The 23,968-nt window shown below is 40.6% G+C and overlaps 1 protein-coding gene across 1 annotated transcript in view; it reads left to right on the top strand.

Moving 5' to 3' along the window:
* Positions 1 to 23,968, top strand: part of Cdkal1 (CDK5 regulatory subunit associated protein 1 like 1) — a 511,294-nt gene that overhangs the window by 119,742 nt on the left and 367,584 nt on the right. The window contains 1 exon segment of the mRNA XM_038335499.1: positions 18,102 to 18,198. Within this exon segment, the coding sequence (XP_038191427.1) occupies positions 18,102 to 18,198 (97 nt within the window).

Here is a 23,968-nt window from a genome sequence, read left to right as displayed (position 1 = left end):
TTAGTTTTGTCCCTCTTTCTGTCTGAGCTTCCAGGGCAAGTATTTTTGTCCTGCTTACTTCTAATCCTTGTAGTGATGAGCTGTGTGCTACGTTCCCGACCGACTCCCAGCTGCCTGGCTAGCGTATGCCCCGAAATAACAACACACAAACTGTATTCATTTAAACACTTCCTGGGTCTGCGAGCTCCTTGGCAATCAAGGACACCTGATCTCAGCACCAGAATATACATCCGGGAGAACCTTCATCTGGCGATGGATGGAGATAGAGACAGAGCCCCACACTGGTGCACCGGACTGAACTCCCAAGGTCCTGATGAGGAGCAGAAGGAAGGAGAACATGAGCAAGAAAGTCAGGACCGTGAGGGGTGCGTTCACCCACTGAGACGGTGGGACAAAACTAACGGGAGACCACCAAGACCAGTTGGAATGGGACTGATGGAACATGCAATCAAACCGGACTCTCTGAATGTGGCTGACGGTGGAGGCTGACTGAGAAGCCAAGGACAATGGCGATGGGCTTTGATTCTACAGCATGGAGGGCTCTGTGTGAGCCTTGTCAGTTTGGATGCTCACCTTCCTGGACCTGGGGGGAGTTGGGAGGACCTTGGTCTTACTTAACATAGTATAGGGAACCCGATGACTCTTTGGCCTGGAGAGGTAGGGAGTGAGGGTATGGGTGGAGGGGAGGGGAGGGAAGGGGAAGGAGGGTAGGAGATGGAAATTTTTAATAAAAAAATGAGAAAAAAACTGATAAAAAATTAAAAAAAACACTGCCTGGCCCATTAGTTTCAGCCTCTTATTAGCTAATTCTCACATTTTACTTTAACCCATATTTAGTAATGTATGTAGCACCACGAGGGGTGGCTTACCGGAAAGATTCTAGCCTGCATCCTTCTCAGAGAGGAGAGTCATGGTGACTGCCCGAGGCATCTGTCTCACTTCCCTTCTTCCCCGCATTCTGTTCTGTCTACTCCACCTATCTAAATCCTACCCTATCAAAAAGCCAAGGCAGTTTCTTTATTAACCATTTAGAGTCCTCCATCAAATCCTGAGAGCAAGAAGTGTGTGCTGGGCACTAACCATCATTTCGAAGGATATAGAAATGCCTTTTGTTTTTCTGACAGCTCACCTGTCACGTGTTGTTGGGGGAAGTCTTGGCATTTTTTGCTCTGCAGATGACTGGCACTTTGAGGAAAGTCCTTTTACAGGATTATTTTTGGAAAGCTATAGGTTCGTAGTCTCTTCCATTTCTATTACTGTTGTCCAGTACATCTTCAAGTAGCAAAACCCTCAACCAGAAGTGACTTCAGTGGAAAGAAAGTGAATTGCGCTGCACAAGTGGAGGTCTTTGGAGCTCCAGAGAGGGACATCTGTGCTCTTCTCAGTTACCCAGGTTCTTTCCTTTCTCTTACTCTTTTCTCTCCTGACTGGGCAAGAGGCTGACCCATCTTTCCATGAAGACCCGAACAATAGTCTCTTCATGCGTTATTAATACAGATTCTACATTTACTCCTTGGCAGAGTGGGTGAATTGTAGGGATTGGCTTGAGTTGCTCCTCTGTAGTGAGATGAAGGTGAGGACTGACTAGCACACTCAGGAAAATCCCATCCTAATTAACCTTTATAGACGAGCTTCTAAAGACTTGATTTCCTGAGCTCCAAGTTAAGATTGCCCAGACTGATTGGCTTGATAAAGAGGAAACTGTTGGATGGAATCAGCACTATATGATAATTACTCCATTAAGGAAATTATAGCATTTAAAATAAAAATGCAAGTTCTGTCTTTCTAAATTTAATAAATATGATACTTTGCATTGCTTTTATAAAACAGAAAGTGGATACATTAAGAACCAGTTGGAACTATGACTCCCTCTTAAGTGTGTTTGAACTGATAGCAATTGGTGTATTTGAATTACTCAGATAAAATAGAATCTTGTTGCCTAGAAGAAGGGAAGAGATAGCTGGGTAGTGGAGCTCATTTCAAAAAATCAAAAGTCAATATTTAGGACAGTGTGCATCTGTCACCCAACCTACTAAAAGGTTTTGGTTTACTTGAACACAATAATGGATTATTTTTTGTTTGGCCAAGTAGTCCCAGTAAATATTTAATAGGCAACTTAGAAGCAGTCTGATATTAAGGAAAGCACTGACTTAGGACTTGGACTCCAAATACCACTTCTGGTTCAGACTCTAAACATCTGTGATTTCTAGTAAAACAACCATCCTCTGTGGAGCCCTTCCTCCATTTTCTGTAAAGGCATTCCCCCCAGCCTGGTCCTCTTTGGTGGTAGCTACTCCTTTCCTGGGCACTGACTGACATACCGAGCAACTGGCTGCTGCTGCTGCTGGTGGTGGTGCTGGTAGTGCTGGTGTGCTATAAAAAGTGAATCAAGATTGTGAGATAGAAAGGCGTTTTGCTCTTAGTGCATGTGGGAAGTATAGGAAATAGCTTGTTGTTTTGAAACATGCATGTCAGTTCACAAGACAGGACGTATTTGTAGGCATAAGCACTCACATTTCCCTTGTGTGTCTGGCTCCTCATTAGTCAAATCTGAGCTTCTAATGACACCTGGCATCTGGAATGGCACCAGACTAATAAGTGTGCAAACAGACAGAAGCGTGGAGTCCCTGGTTCACCTGCAATACAGTCAGAGGAGATCTGGAGTTAGAGAGCTGATCCTGGGTTGGAATCCTAGCGCAGCTGGTTGAGAAGGAAGTCTGGTAGCATACTGAGACTGTGACCTGGTAAGTGGAGGTGGACATGGATTCAGGTTCATCCCATACATTAATGTATTTTTATGAAAGGAAGCTGTTTTGGCTTGAATAGCTTCGACTGTATATGCCAGGAGAATCAACCAAAAGCAGAAGTCTAAAGGCTTTGTGTTTATTTATTAAAAATGTATGTGTATGTGGTGGCATAACACACATGTGGATTTCAAAGGACAACTCTGAGGTGTCTGTTCTTTTCTTCAGCCACGTGGGTTCTGGGTGGTACTTTAGGTCTTTAGGTTTGGCAGTAAGGGCCTTTACCGCAGAGCCATCTTGTGTGTCCCATAAAAATTTTGTGATTTCATATAACAAGACGTCTGGAGATGGGAAGTTGTGTGTCAACCAATTGCATGGGTTGATGTTTTCTGCAGCACAGGGATCTTCTATCTTGAGATCCTATCCTCAGTTTATTACTTCTGTGGCAGCAATATTGATTTCTTAGGAACATTTTCATATGCTGTATGCAGGGGTAATTACAATCAGTCAAGAAGCTCCTTCACTCTTGATCAGTAAGTAGGGAGGAAAGCTGTTTCCCAAGGTCTCACTGTACTTCATAACCAGTTAGGCCTCAGACTCAGACCTAAGTGATAGCCACTAACAAGGAGAACAATGATGTCATATTGACCTTTTTACCCATCATTGGATTTTGAGGTGTGCGCGCGTGCGCACATGCGTTTTCTGGTATGCATGTGTGTTTGTGTGTATGTGCATGCACATGCTAAGCATAATGCCTTATAGACTAAACAGTAAACTCAGATTGCTCTGAGGGAATGGAGTGGTTTGAGTCATGCCTTAATTTTCTTTCTATTGCTGTGATAAAGACCATGACTTAAACAACTTGAAGTGAAAAGAATTTATTTGGCTTAATAAAATTTGACTTTATAAGTCATAGTCCACTGAGGGAAACCCTGACAGGATTCCTAGGCCGGAACCTGGAGGCAGAGACTGAAGCAGAAGCCATGGAGGAATGTTATTTACCTACTTGTTCATCCTGCCTTCTTATACAGCCTGGACCACTTGTCCAGAGGTGACACCATACACCGTGGGCTGGGCCCTCCCACATCAAATATTCAATCAAGAAAGTGCCCCACAGTCTTGCCTATAGACAATATGTTGATGACACTTATTTTTCAATCGAGGTTTCTCTTCCCAGTTCACTCTAGCTTGTGTCAAGTTGATAAAACCCTGTTAGCACAGGGTGAACAGTTGACTGGCAATAGTGGGCACATCCTAGTACTTACTATTTAGTAGAACAGCGTCAAACCAAGGGAGTTTTGAGAACAGTGTGCATTCACAGAAGCATAGACAGGGAAATCACGAAAGCTGGAGTCATGGGCAGAGAAGTCTTTCTAAAACAAAGTACATCTCACTTATTGCCTGCGTAGTCAAATCAGGCACGAATCAGCTGTGCAGCAGTGTGCCTGCCCACTGTTAGAAGACCGTGAGGCCCAGGTGTATGTGGAATAGGTTTGAGAAAAGTCTGAAGACAGTGGCTTCAGTATTCAGTCTTAAATCCTATTCTAGCTATAGCTCTAACAACTAATTCTTTTCTCTTTTTCTTTTCTTTTTCAGACTGGGTTTCTTGCATAGCCCTGGTTGTCTTGGAACTCTCTTTGTAGACAAGGCTGGCCTTGAGCTCATTGATCACCTGACTCTGCCTCCCAAATGCTAGGATTAAAAGCGTGCCCCCCCTACGCCCAGCTATAACAACTAGTCAGCATGATCTGTTTTGTTTGAATGCAATTATGTAGTATTAAGTGTTGTGTTATATACGTGAAACAGTGTCTTTGATCTCTCTAGGAATTCAAGTATCAGTGTAGTGATTATTTGGCTTACTTTTTCCAAATAAAGTATGGATTCTTAACTTGATCCCCATAGTGAGAGAAGTCTATAGTATAGTAAAAATCAAAGCTATCTTTAGTTAATCTAGGAAGCACAGGCAAGGAAACTTGGTATGCACATGTCTAACCCATCAAGTAGATAACTGAGATAGGAAGATCATGAGTTCTAAACCATCCTGAGCTACATGGTGAGGAAGCATGGTGTCCTATAAGTCTGTTTCATTTTGAATTTTGGCTGAATTAATTGGTGAATAACTTATATTATATTATTTTATATTATAGATACTATAATTTTTATGTTTCCCTTTTTATGTTCCAAAAGTGAATTTCAAAGAATGAAAATTACCAATATTTTCATCATAGTTTTTCTCAGGTCTCTATAGATCATACTGTGTATGCCAAGGAGTTCTTGGTATAGGTGTTTCTCACCCCATAACCTTACTGTCCAGGCCAGAGACACTTGTTTAGAGATCTTTGTTTATTATTTTGTTATTTTTTGTATTTCCTGAAAAATTCTTTGGCATGTATATTCTAGAGAGTGCTCACAAATCTAGCCCACAGTTTTCAGGTAGAAGAAAAATTATGACAAGGGTTATACAGTAAATAGTTGATGGAGCACAACTAATCCAATGTACCACAATCAAATTAATAATTGATTTTCACTCATGTTAATAAGTTTTTTTTGTTAAACAATAAACAAAATCTTAGGTCAAAATAGAGCAATTACAATGGAAATATAAAAATTCAGTAGATATCTTTTTAAACAAAAATTCAAAATGATATTTATTGCATGTGTTTGTGTAGGTCAGATGACAACTCTCAGGAGGTGTGGTCATAGAGGATATGTAGAAAAGTCTTTCCTCCTATTGTGTGGAGATGGAAGTGAGGATTTCAGGCTTGGTGGCTGGTCCCGCTATCTGCTAAACTACCTTGCATGAATTTTTTAACATATAAAATGTCTCATCATAAATCATTTTCATCTTTTTGAGAGACGGTATCTCAGTCTATTATAGCTTAGTTTGGATCTCACTGTGTAGCCTCAAAACTCTCAGTAGTTCTCCAGTTTCTTAACTTCCTAAAAGCTGGCAATGCAGGCAAACGCGACCATGCTCAGACAGAAATTACTGTGAGATGAGAGTGTATGGGGAATTCAGAGCGCTTTTCTGTTTGGGTTGTATACAGCTCACATGTAAGCAAAAAGCAAACTTTGCCTTCTGCCTTCCCAGGTTATTTGGCTAAGTGAGCATCAGTGATACTATTCTCATCATATTTGCTTTTTTAATAAAATTATTCTCTTTGAAAATTATGTAATGGTAAAGGAAATTGTTTTATAGATTACTATTGAATTTTTTTGAAAGAATATTTTGATTTTCATAGATTCTGTTTTCTGAACATTTTCCTCGGATTGTAGTAGTGTCTGCCTGCCTGCCTGCCTGCCTGCCTGCCTGCCTGCCTTCTTTCCTTCCTTCCTTCCTTCCTTCCTTCCTTCCTTCCTTCCTTCCTTCCTTCCTTCCTTCCTTCCTTCCAACAATGATGACTTGAACTTGGAGTATGAAAGAGAGAGAGAGAGAGGTAGAGCAGAGCAATCCAGGGCAGATCCTTTTTTTGTTTTTAGTTAGTTTGTTTTGTTTTGATTTGTGTGGGATTGCATGGTAGTTGAGTACCAGTTTGTTTGTTTCCATGTGGAGTATTATGGGCATAGGAACAGTAAGTCAGGATTTGTCTGGAGCATGCTGACTTGAGATATTTACTCCATACCTGATGGGGGGAGGGAGAGAGCTAGATAATGAGAATGTGTGTGTGTGTGTGTCTGTCGTCTGTGTGTCTTTGTCTCTGTCTGTGTACCCCTTGCTGACCCTAAGCTCATTATCTCTGCCTCTGACTCTTGAGTACTGTGATTTTTTTTTGTATTTTTAAGATGTGGTTGTATGTGCATCTATACACTTTTGGGTGTGATCTATTACAGAGGAAAAATTGCTTGGTAGAAGAAAAGTGGATAATTACGACAGTGTGTGCCGGAAGGGCTGGAATGTACTGTGTACCAGAAGCGTCTCAGTTTGAGAGAATAAGGACAGTAGATCTATTTGTGGGGTGCACATTGGATGTGGCCTATGTGTGCTGTTGGCCAGGCAAGCACTCTCCGTGCTGATCTATAGAAGAATTAGTATTTTGATGTAGAACAGTACGTTATATTCTGGTCTGCAGAAACAGCAGTTTGGTTTTGCATTAAAATAAGCTGGAAAGTCATTTGCTCAGACCCCAAGGTAGGAAAGGCTGTGTTAGATATAAAATGTTTAAATTTCTTTTTAGAGGTAGTGCCTCAGAATTTGTTACTTCCAGCAGCATATGCCTAAATTGATTTTTGTAGAAATAAGGAGACCTGGGTTTCACTGAACCTCACGTGGGAGGTATTAGAAGTCCTCTAACTTCAGTTTTTGCGGGGGAAATTTGCAATCCTGAAATGTGGTGTATTTGTGGACATCTTGTTTCTGTCTGTTGCCTGCAGCCTGGACGTACGTGGATTTAGTTCTCTGTCCTTACACTGGAGTTCTCCATTGTAGCTCTGTTTCACAGTGTCCAGGCAGCGCGTAATCTTGCCTTTGGGAAGCTGACTTGGGCGCCTTGAGTTTGGCTGTTCTTGTTCAGAGTTTAAAATGAGTGCCCATCACTTTGTGTCAGCCACAGATTCCCTCCAAATTCCCACTTGTGGCGTTTTCTGGAAGCTTTCACAGAAATCTTACTACTAATTTAATACTGTAGTTTTTGGAATAGAAAATCTAATAATTTCACTAATTCCTACAGTGTTTCTTTTTAATCTTTCTGGACTTTAGTTGTAATTACTGCCTCTTAAGGCAAGTGTTTCCTATTACAGTTGTTGATTTTTCATGCCAGTAGACGCCGCAGGCTTTAGCAGCTTTCATTTAACATGTGGGAAAGCTAAGACTCAGGCGAGATCTGCCCTCCTCTCAGTTTGCCACAGAGGCAGAATCTGAACTGACCTCTTGAGACTTAGTTTAGAACATCCTTCTGGAACTGTGTTGGCCCAGTTAGCAAAGACTGGAGACTAATAACTCACGAGAAGAAAGCTATAGTCTGGCCCATAGTCTAGGATGGTGACTGGGCTCCCAACTGTGACAAGGAAGGTTGTCATAGTAAGGGCACTGTGCAGTACAGAGGAACTTAGAGAGGCCAGGGTCCCACCATGTCTATCAAAGGGATGTCTCCATTGAGTTAAAGACCTGCTTACACTCTCCAACCTGACAGTTTGATTAGTAGTGCCTTCCTGAGAACCATGGCTTGATCACATGGGCCTGTGGGAGACAGAATGCATTCAAGCTCTAAGTGTGCCCTGCCCTGAAAGCTTCAAGCTTAGTGTTAAGCAAAGGAGTGGTGAGGGCGCCCGCGCACACTCGCGCCCGGTCACACTCGCGCCCGGTCACACTCGCGCCCGGGCACACTCGCGCCCGGGCACACTCGCAGTAGACCCAGCACACTCGCGCCTGCGCACACTCGCAGTAGACCCCGCACAGCAGTGTCCCGACACTTTCCCTGCTCCTGATTTTCTTGTCTTCTCAGCAGTATAGCTTTGAATTCATTGCCACCAAAATGCAGAAAGCAAACCAGTTATTTAATGATGTCTGAAATCCCTTTAATCATAATTCTTAATTAGTTGGTTTGAAAAGATGCCACTTTATTTTCTTCTGAGATGGTCAGAAGACCAAATACAGTATTTTTCTCCCCTAAAGCATTCATCAGGTTCTTCCAGTTAACTGTGACATCCTGTTTATATGCCATGGGTTACAAACCACTTTTATGTGGGTTCTGAGATACATAGGAAGATTCAAAGGCGTAGGAACAGCCACCACAGTTTTTGTTCTCTTCCCCTTTTTTGCTGGGAAATTTCTGGTTGTTTATTTTTAATTAAAATATTGGTTTATTTTTAATGTTTGTATTGTTAAATAAAATATCTTAAAGTCACACAGAAATCTTGAGGTCAGCAAATGAAGTGGGGCACCTCTGTAACTAGCACTGGAGAGCTGTAATATCACTTGTTACTTTGAAACGGCTTTCCTGCTTTCCCCAGTTGTCTTAGTTGCTTTCCCATTGCTGTGATAAGACACCGCGACTAAGGCAAATGATAGAAGGAGGAATTTGTTGGGGTTTGCAGTTTCAGAAGGTGAGCCCATGGCCATCATAGTGGAGAGTACAGCAGCAGACAGAGCTTATATCTCTATCCTTAAGTAGGAGGTAGTGTGTGTGTGTGTGTGGTGGGGGGGCTGGCTAGGAATGGTATGTGCTTTGAAACTGCTTTCTTTGAAACTGTGTTCTTCCCTAATGACACACCTTCTCCAACAAAGCTACACTTCTTAATCTTTCCCCAAAAATTACTTCAACTAGGAGCCAACTAGAATGGCTCTGGGGGCCATTCTCATTCAGATCACAGCGTGGTGGAAGTCACAGCTTGCTCCATCTACTAGTGATCATAGTTTTGATGGATTAGGGATCAGTTTTGGGGATTCCTTATGATTTTTCCCCGTTTGTCATTAGATAATAAAATAAAAATCCTGATGATTTAAAAAACAAAACTGATCTGTAGCCTACATTTCTCTTTCTAGGTTCCCCCATGTCTTCCTTTCCTTATAATTTATCTGCCAAAGATAAATTTCGTCTTTGACTGTCAGCTTCCTATGGGCTAAGTTTTCTTTGAGGATGAGCCCATTATTGATGTTTTAGGTGTGGTTTTCAGTCCTCTTGTGGGTTTTATTAATGGGTGAGTCTCTTCTACCTCCCTTTGAGGAGGTAAAGCTCACAGGCCCATATGTAAGAACTTACACTGGTTATTTAGTGGTCTCAGCTTGTGAAGAATTCACGGGGGGCTGACCACTGTGAAATTAGGGAAGCTTATATCAGCCACAAGGTCTGCTTTCTCAGTTCCCTTCACCTGGGTCATGGCTTTTCTTCTTTATTGTCATGTTTTTAAAAGTTTCACCTAATAAGCAGGCCTATCTTTGGGCTGTTCCTAGTCCACCATTTTCATCAGAGCCATAGGTTTGCAGTCATGTGCTTTTCTCTTCTCTGTTGAGTTCTTGTGACACACTGAGCTATGAGCTTCTATCTCTTTGGTTATCTCAGCTTCTGAGGACTCAGATTGTAGTGTTCAGGTTTACCTTTGAAAATCATTTCAAAAGAGATTAAATTTATGCCCACTTATTTTTTTAATGAGACTTTGATATAAACATAGTTCGTTTCAGTTTTAGCTTACTCCATCATAATAATTTTCATATGACTATTTTTAGTGGAATTCTTTCATCTCATACAGACTTGTTATTTTTGTTTTTAGCTTCAAATTAAAACTTCTAAAAATCATTTTTATTACAATACAGGTATAATTTTATTTATGAGTGAAATACATATAATATGTAGTTTTTTTGCTTTTTACTTTAGTGCTGAAATTAGTTAACATTAGCCCAATGCAGTGTTGACTGTTTCTTCTCTCCTCATTCATGTTTATGAAGATGTGAGAATGTATTTATATATATATGCTTTAACACTGTAGGATATAGTAAATGGTTATTGTTGTTCTCAGAACAATCCACGGGATGAAATGGAGCTATTGTTTTCAATATAAATGTCAACTCACCCTAACATTAAAAAAATCATCCCAAGATTGGTACATGCCTGTGATCTCTACACATAGGTGGCTGAAGCAAGAGGCTTGCTCTGAGTTCAAGGCTAGCCTGTACTTCATAGTGAATACTAAGTTTTTTAACATCTTATAGTAAGACCCTCACTCAGCCAGAAAACAAAACAAAATATTTTCTATAGGCAAATGAGTAATTATTATAAGAGTATATAGAAAAATCTTTTTATCTTTACTTTTAGTATATATGTTTATAGCTTTGAGACGTGAATGCACCTTATCTCAAACCAATTTAATTCTAACCAGTAGCACACGCTGGGTGGTACCGGGTCTTATGCATGTTAGGCAAACATTCTACCTCTGACGTAGTTTCCTAACCTGATGTGGGATTCCCCTCTGAATGCTGTGATTACCATTAATAAATAAGGAAAACTGCTTTGAGCCTATAGCAGGGCAAAAAAGAACTAGCCGGAGAAATCTAAGCTAAATGCTTGGAGAAAGAAGGTGGAGTCAGGGACGCCATGTAGCCTCCATAGGGAAAAGATGCTTGCTGCTGGTTAAAACCTTGCCAGTAGGCCATGAGCCTTGTGGTAAAATATAAAATAATAGAAATGGGTTAATTTAATATATTTGAGCTTGCTAGGAATATGCTATAGTGATTGGCCAAGCAGTGATTTAATTAATACAGTTTCTGTGTGGTTATTTCGGGAGTCTGGGTGGCCGGAAAATGAACAAGCAGCCTCATGCAACAATAACACAATATATATAACCCTTTTAAGAATTTTATTTAATTGTTTGAGAATTTCATAAAATGTAGTTTGATCATATTCACCCTCTCCTCCCAATCCCCCAGCTTGGTGTGGTTTTCAAATTTAGTAATCCAAAGGCTCCACTTTGTGCTGTCCATATTCTTTTGAGTGTGGGGCCACCCCCACATGCCTCACACTTTTTACTTAGTGATTAATCAGCGGGTGTTGGTTGATTAGCTCAGGGTTTCCCACTTGCTGCAGTGCTGTGTATCATTTTTCATGGATACATGTAGACATTTTATTGCACCTTTCCCTAGGGAGCTAACAACAGTGAACCAAATGGAAGCACATTCTGAGTATGTGCTTTTCCAAAGCTAATTGGCACGGCCCCAACCCCCCTTCTGTATGATTCTGCTGAGCTTTACTTTCCTCTGCATAATGGACAGTGGTAATAATGAGGAAGCCTGGTTTCAGTTATACATTACAGCATAATTTGGTTTGTTTAAGTCCTTGGTAAATGGTGAGTGCTGCTCTCATGGTTGTTTTAGTTGAAAATTTGAATTGATGCTAGTGTGAGTTCGTCCATGCGCTAGCACTGAAATAGAAAAACTGTCAATTTAACCCCCCGAAGTGGATGCTGTTTTACCCATTTATGTGTCAAGAGAGCATTTTTGCACAGAGTAGTGTGGTATTTCTGTCTCTGAAACCACTGAGCTTGCTGGGTTTGGAAGTGAATAGTGGCTCCCAGCTTTGGTCTGCTCCAGGTATATTGACCACTGCTATTTTAAGAGAATCTGTCCCCAGTTAAAAAGTTGCTCCTAATTACATAGTGTTACAATGAATACCACCTACTCTAAGGTCAAATTAGTTCTACCCAACTGCAGTATTATGTTTTTGATGTTAGCCTCTGAGTGTAACTGTTGTTTTTAGAGAAGGAGAAATGGAACAAAAAGAGAGAGTTGCAGGTGCCTTAAATACTAGGAAAATTCTCTGCAGTATTGCAGTGACTTTTATGGATTCGATTTTTGTTTATTTGATATAAGGATTCATCATAAAGTTCAGTTATAGATTAATGATACTGCATGTGTGTGTAATTGAATATAATATGTATTTCATTTCATTGGATTGTCTATATTTTTACATTTATTTATTATTGTATTTGTATGCATATTCATGTACATGCCTGCTTGTGAGTTTGCGCATGCACACATGTGGAGGTCAGAGAGGACAACTTTTGAGTCAGTTCTTGTCTTCGCCCTTTGTTGTGATGCAGGGTCTCTCCTGTTTCTTGTCACTGTACTGTGCTCTCCTACTTAATGGCTTTCAAACTTTCTGGTCACGTCATTTCCCTCAGCTTCCTCCCTCCGTAGGAGTATTGGAATTATAGATACAACCACGGACTGTATCAAGTTTTTTACATGGATTCCAGGGACCTGAACATAGGTTTCAGGTTCGTGAAGCAAGTGCCTTACATACTGAGCCGTCTGCTCAGCCCTCGTGCCATCATCATTTTAAGAGTTGCAGCCAATTCAGTGAAGTTACACGGAATCAAGACTTTTTATTCTTTAATTTGAAGAAATCACAGACTATATGGAGCTATGCCACCGTTTTGTGTGTTACTTTCATTCTGGGATTTATTTGACCACACCCTCATAGTGTCAGAGTTTATTATATCCAGATAAACTCTAAGGAAATTACTGCGTGAATGTAGCAGGTTTAAGTATTTTGATCATCTGCACAGAGTGCCTTCTCTGCTTGCTCTTATCACAGGCTTTGGCTCCTGTCTGCTGGATATACTGCAGACTGCTCACCATCCTGTAACAGTTTTTTCTTCTCACAGAGCATAAGCCACACAATTATGTTTCAATTTTCTCAATTACAATAGCATTCCATATTGGGATGATGCTATTATATTCCAGTTACTTAGAAATTGATTATCTCCACACATTTCTTAACATATCTGTTTGGATCATTAGTTTTGTTTTGTGAATTTTAGAGTAGCTTTTAATTTTACTTTAAGCTATTGGGAGCTCGTAGCTTAGTTGTTCAAATTGTGACAACAGTCTTGTAGGTCTGCAGTGGCATTCATGCCAAGTGTTCCTTCTCAACTGGTTTCAGGATAGGGAAGGCATTGTGTTTACTGAGCTGCACCAAAATCATAACTCCCTTGTGGTTTTCTCCTATTTGCTTAATGTGTTTCTGCATTTCACCTGGCTGTATACCTGTCCCTCAACCTATAAGATATGAGTCCCCTCATGAAACTTCTGAAGAAAAGAGTCTTCCCTGTAGAGTGTAGAGGTGTTTATACAGAAACACATTGCATGGCCTTCTTTCTGATGCTGTCATGATGAATAGTCTACATTTAAAAGTGTAAAACCTAGCTGTATCAAGGGAGCTTTTTTTTAATGGACAGAAATTTTTGGCTAAATTGCACATCTCTATGAATATGTTTATATTAATACCAATACATTTAGAACATGTATGAGAAATAAGAGAAATAAGCACAGAGAATCCACTTGTAGAGAGAGAACTGTGTTTTCCTGACACACACACCTGTGACTTTAGTGTTCTCAAGTAGATCATTAGTTTGTTCACTAGACTCGGGTGAGTAGAACAGTCAGGTACTGAATTGATGTTCCTCCTGGAAGGTGTTTGGTCCTACAGCTTGGTACATGCCGGTGTGTTCTAGAGTAGAAAAGCTTTCTCAGTGTTTGTGATTGTGTTCTGAAGTGAAGGTCATAGGAGGCAGGCGATCTCAACTGAAGTCACTGCATCTTTTTGAAGCTTAGTTTTCTTATCTGTGAAATAAAGGAGTGATACTCTGTCATCATTAGGTATCTTCGTGCTGCTGTGCATTTTAAGATTCTATACAAACCATTTCTTATGTTTGATATTCAGAAGAGGAGGTAGCTACTTTATTTTTATTTTCTGTGTCACTCAAGTTAATGGTCTATGCAGGTGCATGCCACTAGTCTTATTTAGAGATATGTTTCAAGAATATATGAACCAGTATATTAAATTAACTTTATATTCATTAAATTTTTAATTAGCATTCCAGTGCCACCTGAAAGGAAGACATGCTAATTCATACTATTTTAAACTTTCTTAAGTTATTATTCTTAGCATTATTCATATTTTGAAGGATAAAAGCTTTTAAAAATATCTGCTAGGTACATATCAAAAGAAAAATAATTTCACATTGTATTATTGTGAGCAAAGCTTATTAAAGCAGAAGAACAGACTGTAAGAAGGTAATGTTTAGAACAGGAACATTCTGAGAATCTGCATTAAGGATTTTGTCTCATCTGTTATTTTGGTCACATGTAAAGTGTAGCATCAACATTCCTTGGCTGGACCGAGGTTTGGTTCAGATTGTTCTTCTAGTCTGCCCTGCTGGTTTGAAGCCAAATTCAAGAACAGCTTGGAGCAGTTCTTAATAAGTTACTAGGTCAGGCCTTTTCTGAGCCTTCACTCCTAGTCTGGTGTTCTTCTTGCTCTTTTACGAACCACCTGTTCTGTCTCGAGATGTGGCTACCACTGCCTTCCTGCTCTATTTTCTCTCCTTGTCCTTGCTCTGGCAACTGTCTGCATCTTTCTTTGCCTTTGTTTCTGTCTTTTTCTTCTCACATTTGCTAATAAAAGTTTCTCCAAGAAGCTTTTTTTCTCTCTGCACATTGCCCGTCTCATTATGTCACCTGCTCTTTTTTTCTGCCACTGAGAGTTGTATGCTTGGTGCCAAGTTGCTCATGTTTTTTTACATATCATCCTTATTGTCTCTTGCTTTGCAGGCATGAGTCTTCCTTGTTTCTATATTCCCTTGAAATCTTTTCATTTTATGATGACAAAGGATTTCATAGAAATGAAATAGGCATTTTCTTTCTTTTTTCAGGTTTTTTTTTTAAAAAAATACTATTTTATGAGTCTGAGTGTTTTGCTTGCATGTATATATGTGCAACTGCAAACAAATACATTTTACAGAGAATGTAAAACTCCTTATCAAATGAAAATGTTTATCCATACAGTGTAGGCAGTTGGCAGAGAAGGGTTTCTAGTCCCTGGGATGTACTGTGAGTCAGGCAAGCTTGTATCTTTAACAAAATTCTTTGAGCAGTGGTTTTAGGATTCCAAGTGGAAAAAATTTATCAAAAGACTCAGATTACTTAATCAGAACATTTCAAAGAGGGCTTTTGAAATAATAATTTTATAGGTTCTACAGCCAATCAAACTGCATAGTGAGTTGTGGAGCTCAATCCCAAGGAATCCATCTACGAAACGCTCCCACACCTAAGGCTCAGGGAACATTGTAGAAGAGGGGTGGAAAGGCTGTAAGAGCCGGAGAACCAGGAAGCTCGCTGTGAAGCTGTGTCTCCTAGTAACACCAGAAGCTATACCCATCTACACTTTCCTCATGGCCATCTGAAGATGAACGGAAGCCGGCGGTGGTGGCGCACGCCTTTAATCCCAGCACTCGGGAGGCAGAGGCAGGCGGATCTCTCTGAGTTCGAGGCCAGCCTGGTCTACAAGAGCTAGCTCCAGGACAGGCTCTAAAGCTGCAGAGAAACCCTGTCTGGAAAAACCAAAAAAAAAAAAAAAAATAAAGATGAACGGAAGAAGGATGATACTAACTGACATGCCTCAGTCTTACTCAAGAATACACACACGCAAGTGAATAAAGCTGGGAGTGGGAGGTGCGGCCTCCAGAGGGAGGAGCACACCTGTTGTTGTCCACTGCCAAATGATCAGCCCTGAAAGGTTTTATACAAGTAACATTATATGGATTCAGCAGGTTGTAGTTAGGACTATATATGTATATTCAGATACATATATACATACAATAGCATTTAATGAAAAAAGAGGCTGTGAATTTGAGGAGAATTGGGTGGGGCATATGGGAGGGTTTGGACAGAGAAACCAGAAAGAAGAAATATTGTAATTAAATGAAAATCTCAAAAATAAACAAAAATAGTAAGTTTATACTCACTTATTCATTTAACCCTTCTTACACTTCACAGAAGTTTTCAGTGTGCCTTTATCCCAAGGGCCTACCGCTACGAGCCTCAGTTGTTTGTTGGCTTGTTTTTCCTCCAGTTCTGAACCTGTGTCCTGAAAAAGGTGTCAGAAGACCATAGCAGATATATCTGGGTATGGAGACAAGTCACTTCTTGATATACAGTCTAAAGTCGTGTCCAGAGACTGGGCTGCAAGTACCTTAGCTTTCTCAGTTACTAGCTAGCAAGGGGCTCAGTTTGGTGCATAAAATATGGCACCCAAGAATGCAGTAGTAAGAACAACAGCTACTTTTAAATTAATGCTCTTGTAAAAGAGTTGAAGACGTGCACATTTAACTTTAAAATGAGCAAAGGATATAGTCTCCTAAATCTGGGAGGCTTAGACCCTTGAGTTTGTCCACTGCTCTTAATAGCATAAAATTAGTGTTGCTGAAAGCACTGAATGAATGAGTGATGTTCACATACATATCTATGGCCATTTACTCTTCAGTAATGAAATGCTTCGGAAAAAGCAGATATTCATTTGAACCAGCGTTTCTACTTAAAACTTATGTATGCTCGTCAGCTTTTATTGATGGGAAAAAAAAACACTACAGGACATCAGTTTATAGGAAGAAAATTTATTTTGATTGAGGCTGCCAGTGGTCTGTGGGCAGCAGCACAGAACATCATGGTGGAGCAAAACTGCTCCCATCTTGGCAGCCAGAACGTGGGAGAGAGGAAACTGAAAGCAATTGGGAAGGGGTCCGGGGACAAGGCACTCTTCTCAAGGACGGACTTTCAGGGGCATATTTCCTCCAGTTCTTCCTGCTTCCTGGACTTCTGTCACTTCTACATAGCCAATCTAATTATGAAGTCATTAATGGATTAACCCATTGATGAGGTCAGGCTTCATGAACTGATCTTTCTTATAGAATTTCAAACACCAGATCTTGTTGCATGGGGGAGCAAGCTTTTAAGTCATCATCACCCTTTGGGGGGCATTTCAGATCCAAATTGAAATATTATTCTAGGGAATGTAGATTTCACATCAAGATTTATATATTTTGGAAATACTTTTTCAAATATACAAGATTGTACATAAATAAAATATGTGTACAATATATACATTATGTATCTCTGCAGATGTATACATCACCCAGTCATGCTTGCTGTTTGAAGGATGACAGCAAACACAAGAAACCAGTGACTGTTAGTTGTCTAGGGAAAAGTGAGCAGGGAGTTCAGAAATTTCCAGGATATGAAATATTTTACCTTCTATTAGTCTCTCTTGTTGGAATTATTTTGAAGTGTACTTTCTTTATATTAGCCAAAGTCTAAGAAAGAATATGTGAAGGTTTACATACATTTTAATTAATATTTTAAACACGCAATTCGTTTGAAGGCTTAGCCTGTCTATCCGGTGTAGCTAGAAATAGTCTCTGTCCTGCTGGTCCCCTGGACTGGTTTTTCTCTGCCCCCTATTCTCGAAACCACATATGAAATAACTATTCTGAGGCTTTTATTAATTACATATTCTTTGATCTGTTAGCTCAGGCTTCTTATTAACTAACTTTTACATCTTGAGTCAGCCCATTTCTATTATTTTATATTTTGTCCTGAGGTTCGTGGTTTGTTACCTCACATCTTACTCCTTGGTGATTGCTGGCCTCTTTCTGACCCCGCCTTTCTTTACCCTGCACTCAGTTTAGTTTGCCTGCCTAGCTATATTCTACCCTACCTTAGGCCAAAGCAGTTTCTTTATTAACCAATGCTAATACAACATACTCACAGCATCAACAGGGAAATCCAACATCAATCTGGAAAAGAGATTTTTGTGAATGGTTTATATGAGCATTGCATATTCTATATGATTGCTTTGTTTGGTAATATGATGATAAGGGAAGACATTAATAGACACATGCATTAGTGGTATGAGAAATAGGCATACAGTACGTAAGTTTAATGATGCGTGTTTTCTTTAGTCCATTGCCAGAAAACCCTGGTCATGTTAGATGGTCTTGGTAATTAGATAACGTAGGTGCGCTAGTGTCAGTTTCTAAGGCTGTGTCAGTGAGCAATAGAATTCACAAAGATTCTCTTCACTGTTACAGAAAAGCTCAAGAGGAGAATAAGAAAATTGTCCTGGCTGGCTGTGTTCCCCAAGCCCAACCTCGTCAGGACTACCTCAAAGGATTGAGTATCATCGGGGTAAGTGTGGACCGGATGGGTAAATAGAACATAATGTCATTAACTCATTCTAGTACTTACGTCTCTTAACCACACTAACTTTGTCCTGTATGTGTGATTTTTCACCTCAACACACGTGTGTGTGCGCACGCACACATACATACACAATACACCCTATGTTGTAGGTTTTCTCACTGAGAAACTACCACTATAAGAAAACCACACTATAAGGTTTATGGCTTGTCTTCATCTTGGCCTTCATGAATGACCTGGTCTTCAACCCTGTTACTGCTCTCCAAATAAGCAAATTTCTCATCTTCTTGAGCTTCCTGCTCATCCTCCCCAATACCTAATGTGTGTTTTTAGAAAGCTCTGTTGTGTTATCCTCACCTCTGGGTGTTGGCTTCAGGGCAGCCCGTGTTGTACAGCTCTGTGCTGCTGCATCCTCCTCCAGGATCCCTTCCCTGGCTGCTGTTGCCCACTGTGGACTTGTCCGTGTGTCTGTCTCAGCACAGAGTTAGCTTTTGAAATGTGGTTGTACACTTAAACAATTTTATTTTGTACAAAGCCCATGGCTCCAATTTAATTATTCCTACCAGGATATCATTTTTATCCCTTTAACATTTGTGTGTTTTTCTATTCTGCATGTATAAGTGTACCCATCAAATGTTTGTTGACTGATTTGACCAAAAATTTTTGCTTTTGTAGTTTTATTCTTTTGCTTAACTGTTGGACAGCTTGTTCTGAGAAGTTCAGAGACTTGTCTGTTTGCCTTAGTTAACAAAAATGACCGAGTGCAAAACTTCTTAACCTGTGGGTTGTGACCCCATAGGCAAATGAATGAGGTAAGGATGGTCATGAAAACTTTGGAAAGTGGGAAACATTTCCGAATGCCCACTAACTAAAAATAAGGTCAAGTCACTATGTAGCGAATCCACAGTGTTCTGGCAGTGCTTGCCCATGTTGCATCATGTGACTTCACTTCTAGCCTTGGTTCTGAACATATCTGTGCACTTTGTACTGAGCATGCTGCCAGGCCCCACAGTGCCAGGACTTCTTTTCTAATCCAACTGAAAAGTTGTCTTTGAGGTGTTCATTGGCTTTTAACAGGTGAGCTGCAAAGTGGACGGCTGACTTCCATTTGCTTAAGCCTGCATGTTCCATATGACTATTATACTTCAGTTGAGCATTTAGTGTTTCAGCTGAGTACGTAGTGACCACAGGTGGTTGGTACCTGACATAGTGGACCGGACAGCTGTGAGGATCTTTGTCGCTGCAGAAAGCTCTACACTCTACAGTCGGGAGATGTGAGGACAGCATTTTTCATTTGCTTTAGGTGCCAGCATGTTGGTGTGTTTCCTCTCTCCATGTTTAGTTCTGAATTCCAAGTCTTTTCTTAGAGCAGGGTAAAATATTTTTATGGGCTCTTTGAAAGCCCCTCATCAGAATGACTCATTAATGTTATTTATGAATTGTTGTTCGCCAGCTCCTTTCCTCCTTGTTGAGAACATATGGAGTCGTAAGAGAACATGCTGCATGGTGTCCCACTCCCACCCTGTATATTTATAATCAAGTGCCCGAAGAGTACAAGATATTGCTTTACTTACTTTATTTGAATTATATGCTGTTGAATAAGCTTTTGTGTATCCGGGGCTGCAATTTATAGTGCTGAGAATAGCTTTCCTCCTCTCCCAAAGAAAATGCAATCTATTGTGTACTCTTCAAGGGGACTTTGGGTCTGTTTTTGTCCATGGTGTTTTCTGTCCCGTCCTCCCACCTGCACTGTTTTGGCCTAACTTCTCCCTTTCCTCTTTTAATGGCTGTTACTGTAATCTCTCCTTTTCTCTACCTTTTCTCCACTTTATTCTCCCCACTGTCCTCATCACTGAAAATAGACTTAATAGTTTGCCCCAATTTCATTATGAGCTTCTTTTCTGTTCCTTTGTAATTAAGGGAAAATAATCATATTTAAATTCTGTTTAATATACACACTCTTTCCTGGTCCTTTGTCCCTCATGGATGCAAATCCCTCTGATGTCTGCAGTCACACTGAATTCTGAGGTCCTCACTGTCTGTTAATCTGTGTGCTTTCCTAAGCTGCTGGCTTTTTTCTTTAGTGACCTTCACAGTAGAACATTTGGCTAATTTCATCTTTTTTTGTTTATATACATAATGGCTTTTTTGAAATAAAATTAATGCACCACACAGCACATCCAATCACAGCTTGTAGTCCTGCCGTTTATTCAGATGTGTGACCATTATTGCAAACACTGTCAGGACACCTTTCACTCCTGGAAGAGTCACAGGGTTCCTTAGCGCACCTTCTCATTTCCCCTTTGTGTCACCATAGGCAGTCACTGACTTGCTTCCCCTGTGAAGTTTTCCGTCGTGGACTTTTCATCTAATGGGTTGCACATTATGAGGACTGCCCTGATTTCTCACGGTGTGTAATGATGTGGCATGTCTCATTGCTCCTATCCCTTTGTGACTTAACGTTTTGTCATCAGTTGGTGGAAATATGACTTCACTTCCTTTGGCCATAGTCACAGGCTTTTGTGTGTATAGGTTTCCAGTTCTGTTGAGTAGATTTTGGACTTCTGGATTACATAATAACCGCGTTTGGCTACTGCTTGGAGCTTGCTCACTGGTGGAGGCCAGAGCTCTTTTGCTCTCACCAGCTCTCTGTCTGCCTTCAGCGCTCCTCCCATTGCCATTTCTCCTGCTGCCACCAGGGTGGCAACCACCACCCCTGCCTTTGTCCCCATTGCTGCTTTGGTGCTGCTTCAGCCGGCTTCTTGCTTCTTTACCACTCGATGATAAAGATAAAAGTAAGCCAAGGACATGATGGGAGAGACATTTAATTAAGGCTAGTTATCTGAGAGTGGCACAAATGGGAGTCTCCTGGACACCGTGAAGGGTAGACTGCTGAAAGCAAGGGTGGTTGTACAGTTTTGGCACAGCCATTCTCACAGTGGGCTAGCAGGGGAAATGCTAGGTGAAAATGGTTTGCTAGATTTTGATTTTGTGATAAGAAGTTTGGTGCGAGTTGGTTGAAATAGTCATGTCTGGGACTTCGCCTCCACTGTAGCTGGAGTTGTGCTTTGGTAGCAAGCAGGTGTGGTTGCTGTGTACTTCTTCAAGGCCTCAGTGAAGTGTTCTGAATAGTTAGCAGTCCAAATGGTTGCTTGGCTCAAGGCAACCAGGATACCAGGGAAGGTTCTCAATTGTCAGTTAGTGTCTTGACCTCCACTGCCTTATCTTAAAGGAAAAACAGACATTGGGCAGGTACTTTAATAAATGCCTAAAATCTTTAGCATTAATTTAAAAGTAGCTAATAATAATTTGACAATGCTTAATTCCTGCTTCAGCGTCCCAGAGAGGTGGATCCTTCTAATCTGCCTCAAAAGCACCATTTATTGCAAGGTTCTCATGGGCCTGTGGCTCTGCTGATTTTATGAAGTTCATGGGTTAGCTTCTCATCTCTTTAACTGATGCCCGCCACATCCACTGCTCCCCTGCATTCCTGTTCCATTTGCGTGCTTAAGGACCAATGGACTATGCCTGAAACTTTCTATTTCTAAGCATGTAGGAAAACATTCTTGTTCTGCCTCCATCACCAATTTATTTCATATTTTTCTCATTTTATTTGCTATCTGCTGCTCTCAAATGATACTTGGTTATTCATCCGTGTACAGTACCCAATTTGGCCGAGTCCTCTTCTTACATATGTCCAAGTCCCAGGAGATTTGAGTCGCTGTGTGTGTTGTGACTTGTACTTCCTCCTGTGTCAGACTCCAGTGGGAGTCACCTGCATGCTGTTTCAGCACTGTGTTTCTATAGGCAGATGCCGGCCCTCACTTCTCTTCACAGGTACTGGTAGCTGAGCCTACACGAATTCAATCCTCTGTTTTTCCTTCTCTCCACCCCTCTTCTCTCCTTTTCGCTGTATTCTTCTGTCTTCCAGACTTCATCTGAGCCCCAGTGCATCGCCAGCTGTTTTCTTCCATCTCCTCCTGTTCCTAGTCACCAATCCCTCCACACAGTGTTTGTTCCACTGTGGTATTTGTTCGACACTCGGTGCATGCCCACTGAGTGAGCTATGGAGAGAACAAACCTCGGGTTGGTCAGTTTGCCTGAGAAAACCTAATCTGCTTGCAAAATCTCTGTCCGAAATTCTAATTTTAACTAAGGATTTTTATGCATCCTTCATCCCTTATTCTCTGTCCATCTCTGTTTTTATCATCTTATCTTCTTACTCTTAGCAGGTGACCTTAGACCAGTTGATGAGTTTGTGTCTCCTCATGCTCAGTGGGAGGACCTGCTCTGCTTCCCCTGCTTCCTCCTCACCTTCCCTCAGTGGGAGACTTTCCCTTCCAGTCTCTTCCCCAGCTCATCTTCTCTTTCCCCACCTCCCCTCCCACCCCAATCCCTCCTGCTCTCTCTCCTCCTCCTTCCTGCTTTCTCTCAGATTTATGACTGTATGTCTGTTACCCAAAAGAATGGATTTTATTGCAACATTTTTCCCACATCTATATAATTGATCGTATAAATCCCTCTAGTACCCTCTTTCCTTAACCCTGTTCTGTTCTTCAATAGGCCCTGGTCTCTAAAATGTCTCCATTTTAGCTTTTATGCTGTCAACCTTAGTTTTTGTTTTTTTAAAATTATTTGTTCCCCTTTTAGCATGTTTTTCTTTACCAGCTTCCTTCTCTTTGTATTTAAACTATTAAGAAATAGTTATTCTTACCTAGACCCAATTACATAAATTATTATTACTGCATTACATTATCTCATTATCTTTTTTTTGTTTGTTTGTTTTGTTTTTTTGTGACCTACTACTACTATGCCTACATCTTTTTCTGGGTTTCCCATTTCTTTGGGTTTCCAAAGCATTTAGCATAGGTTGGATGTCTCTCATTTTTTTCTTCAGCTTTTCATCCCAGAACTTTGGAGGCAGTGGTAGGCAGAACTTGGCGAGTGTGATGCTAGTCTTGTGTGTGTGTGTGTGTGTGTGTGTGTGTGTGTGAGAGAGAGAGAGAGAGAGAGAGAGAGAGAGAGAGAGAGAGAGGACAACAATACTTGGAGCAATTTTAGAAGATCAATCTTAAGCTATTTTACTTGACTCCTCTAACTTCTGTGATCATGACTTTATTTATTTTTACTGTCTTCATTTCATTCGAAACTCTTCTGTATCTCCTCAGTTTTCTTAGTGGCTTTTCCTGCCTTTGTTGACAAGACACCTTTGGTATATCACTCCAGTGTATCACCTTTTTCTGTGCTCTGTGGCACTCGGGGAATTCTTCCCTGGTCACTTGTGTGTCAAAAATGACCTTTACTATTGACCTTTGGACTGTGGGTCTGAATAAGCTACTTAGCTCTAGGTACAAATTCACTGAAAGAATTTTCAAGATTGATATTAAAGCACAAGATTTCCCATGTATCTCCTTAATATTAGCACATTCTATTGTGTAATACTCCATTTTATACCCTGTAACTTTCAGCTTTGTAGAAAGAAACATACTTTAATTAAAATTAAGTGTATGTTTTAGCCTGTGTTGAGTTTAAGTGGATAGCTGTGGCCTGACTTTTTCTTGGGAGACAAGACCAAATGTCTACTCAGCTAGTTAAGACCCTGACAGTAGATCAAAAATGCAATTCCACCCAATTGTAGCCTTAGTGTGCTAGTGAGTTCATTACTTTATTTATTTATAAAGCAGGGTGCTTCCTCACTGCAAATCCCACCCCAGTGTAGGGAACAGATCTAAAGCCACAAATTAAAGCATTTCCCCCT

Source organism: Arvicola amphibius, chromosome 6 (assembly GCF_903992535.2).
Source record: "Arvicola amphibius chromosome 6, mArvAmp1.2, whole genome shotgun sequence".
Lineage (NCBI taxonomy): Eukaryota > Metazoa > Chordata > Mammalia > Rodentia > Cricetidae > Arvicola > Arvicola amphibius.
Note: the sequence above shows the minus strand (reverse complement) of the source record. Positions and strands in the feature narration are given on the sequence as shown.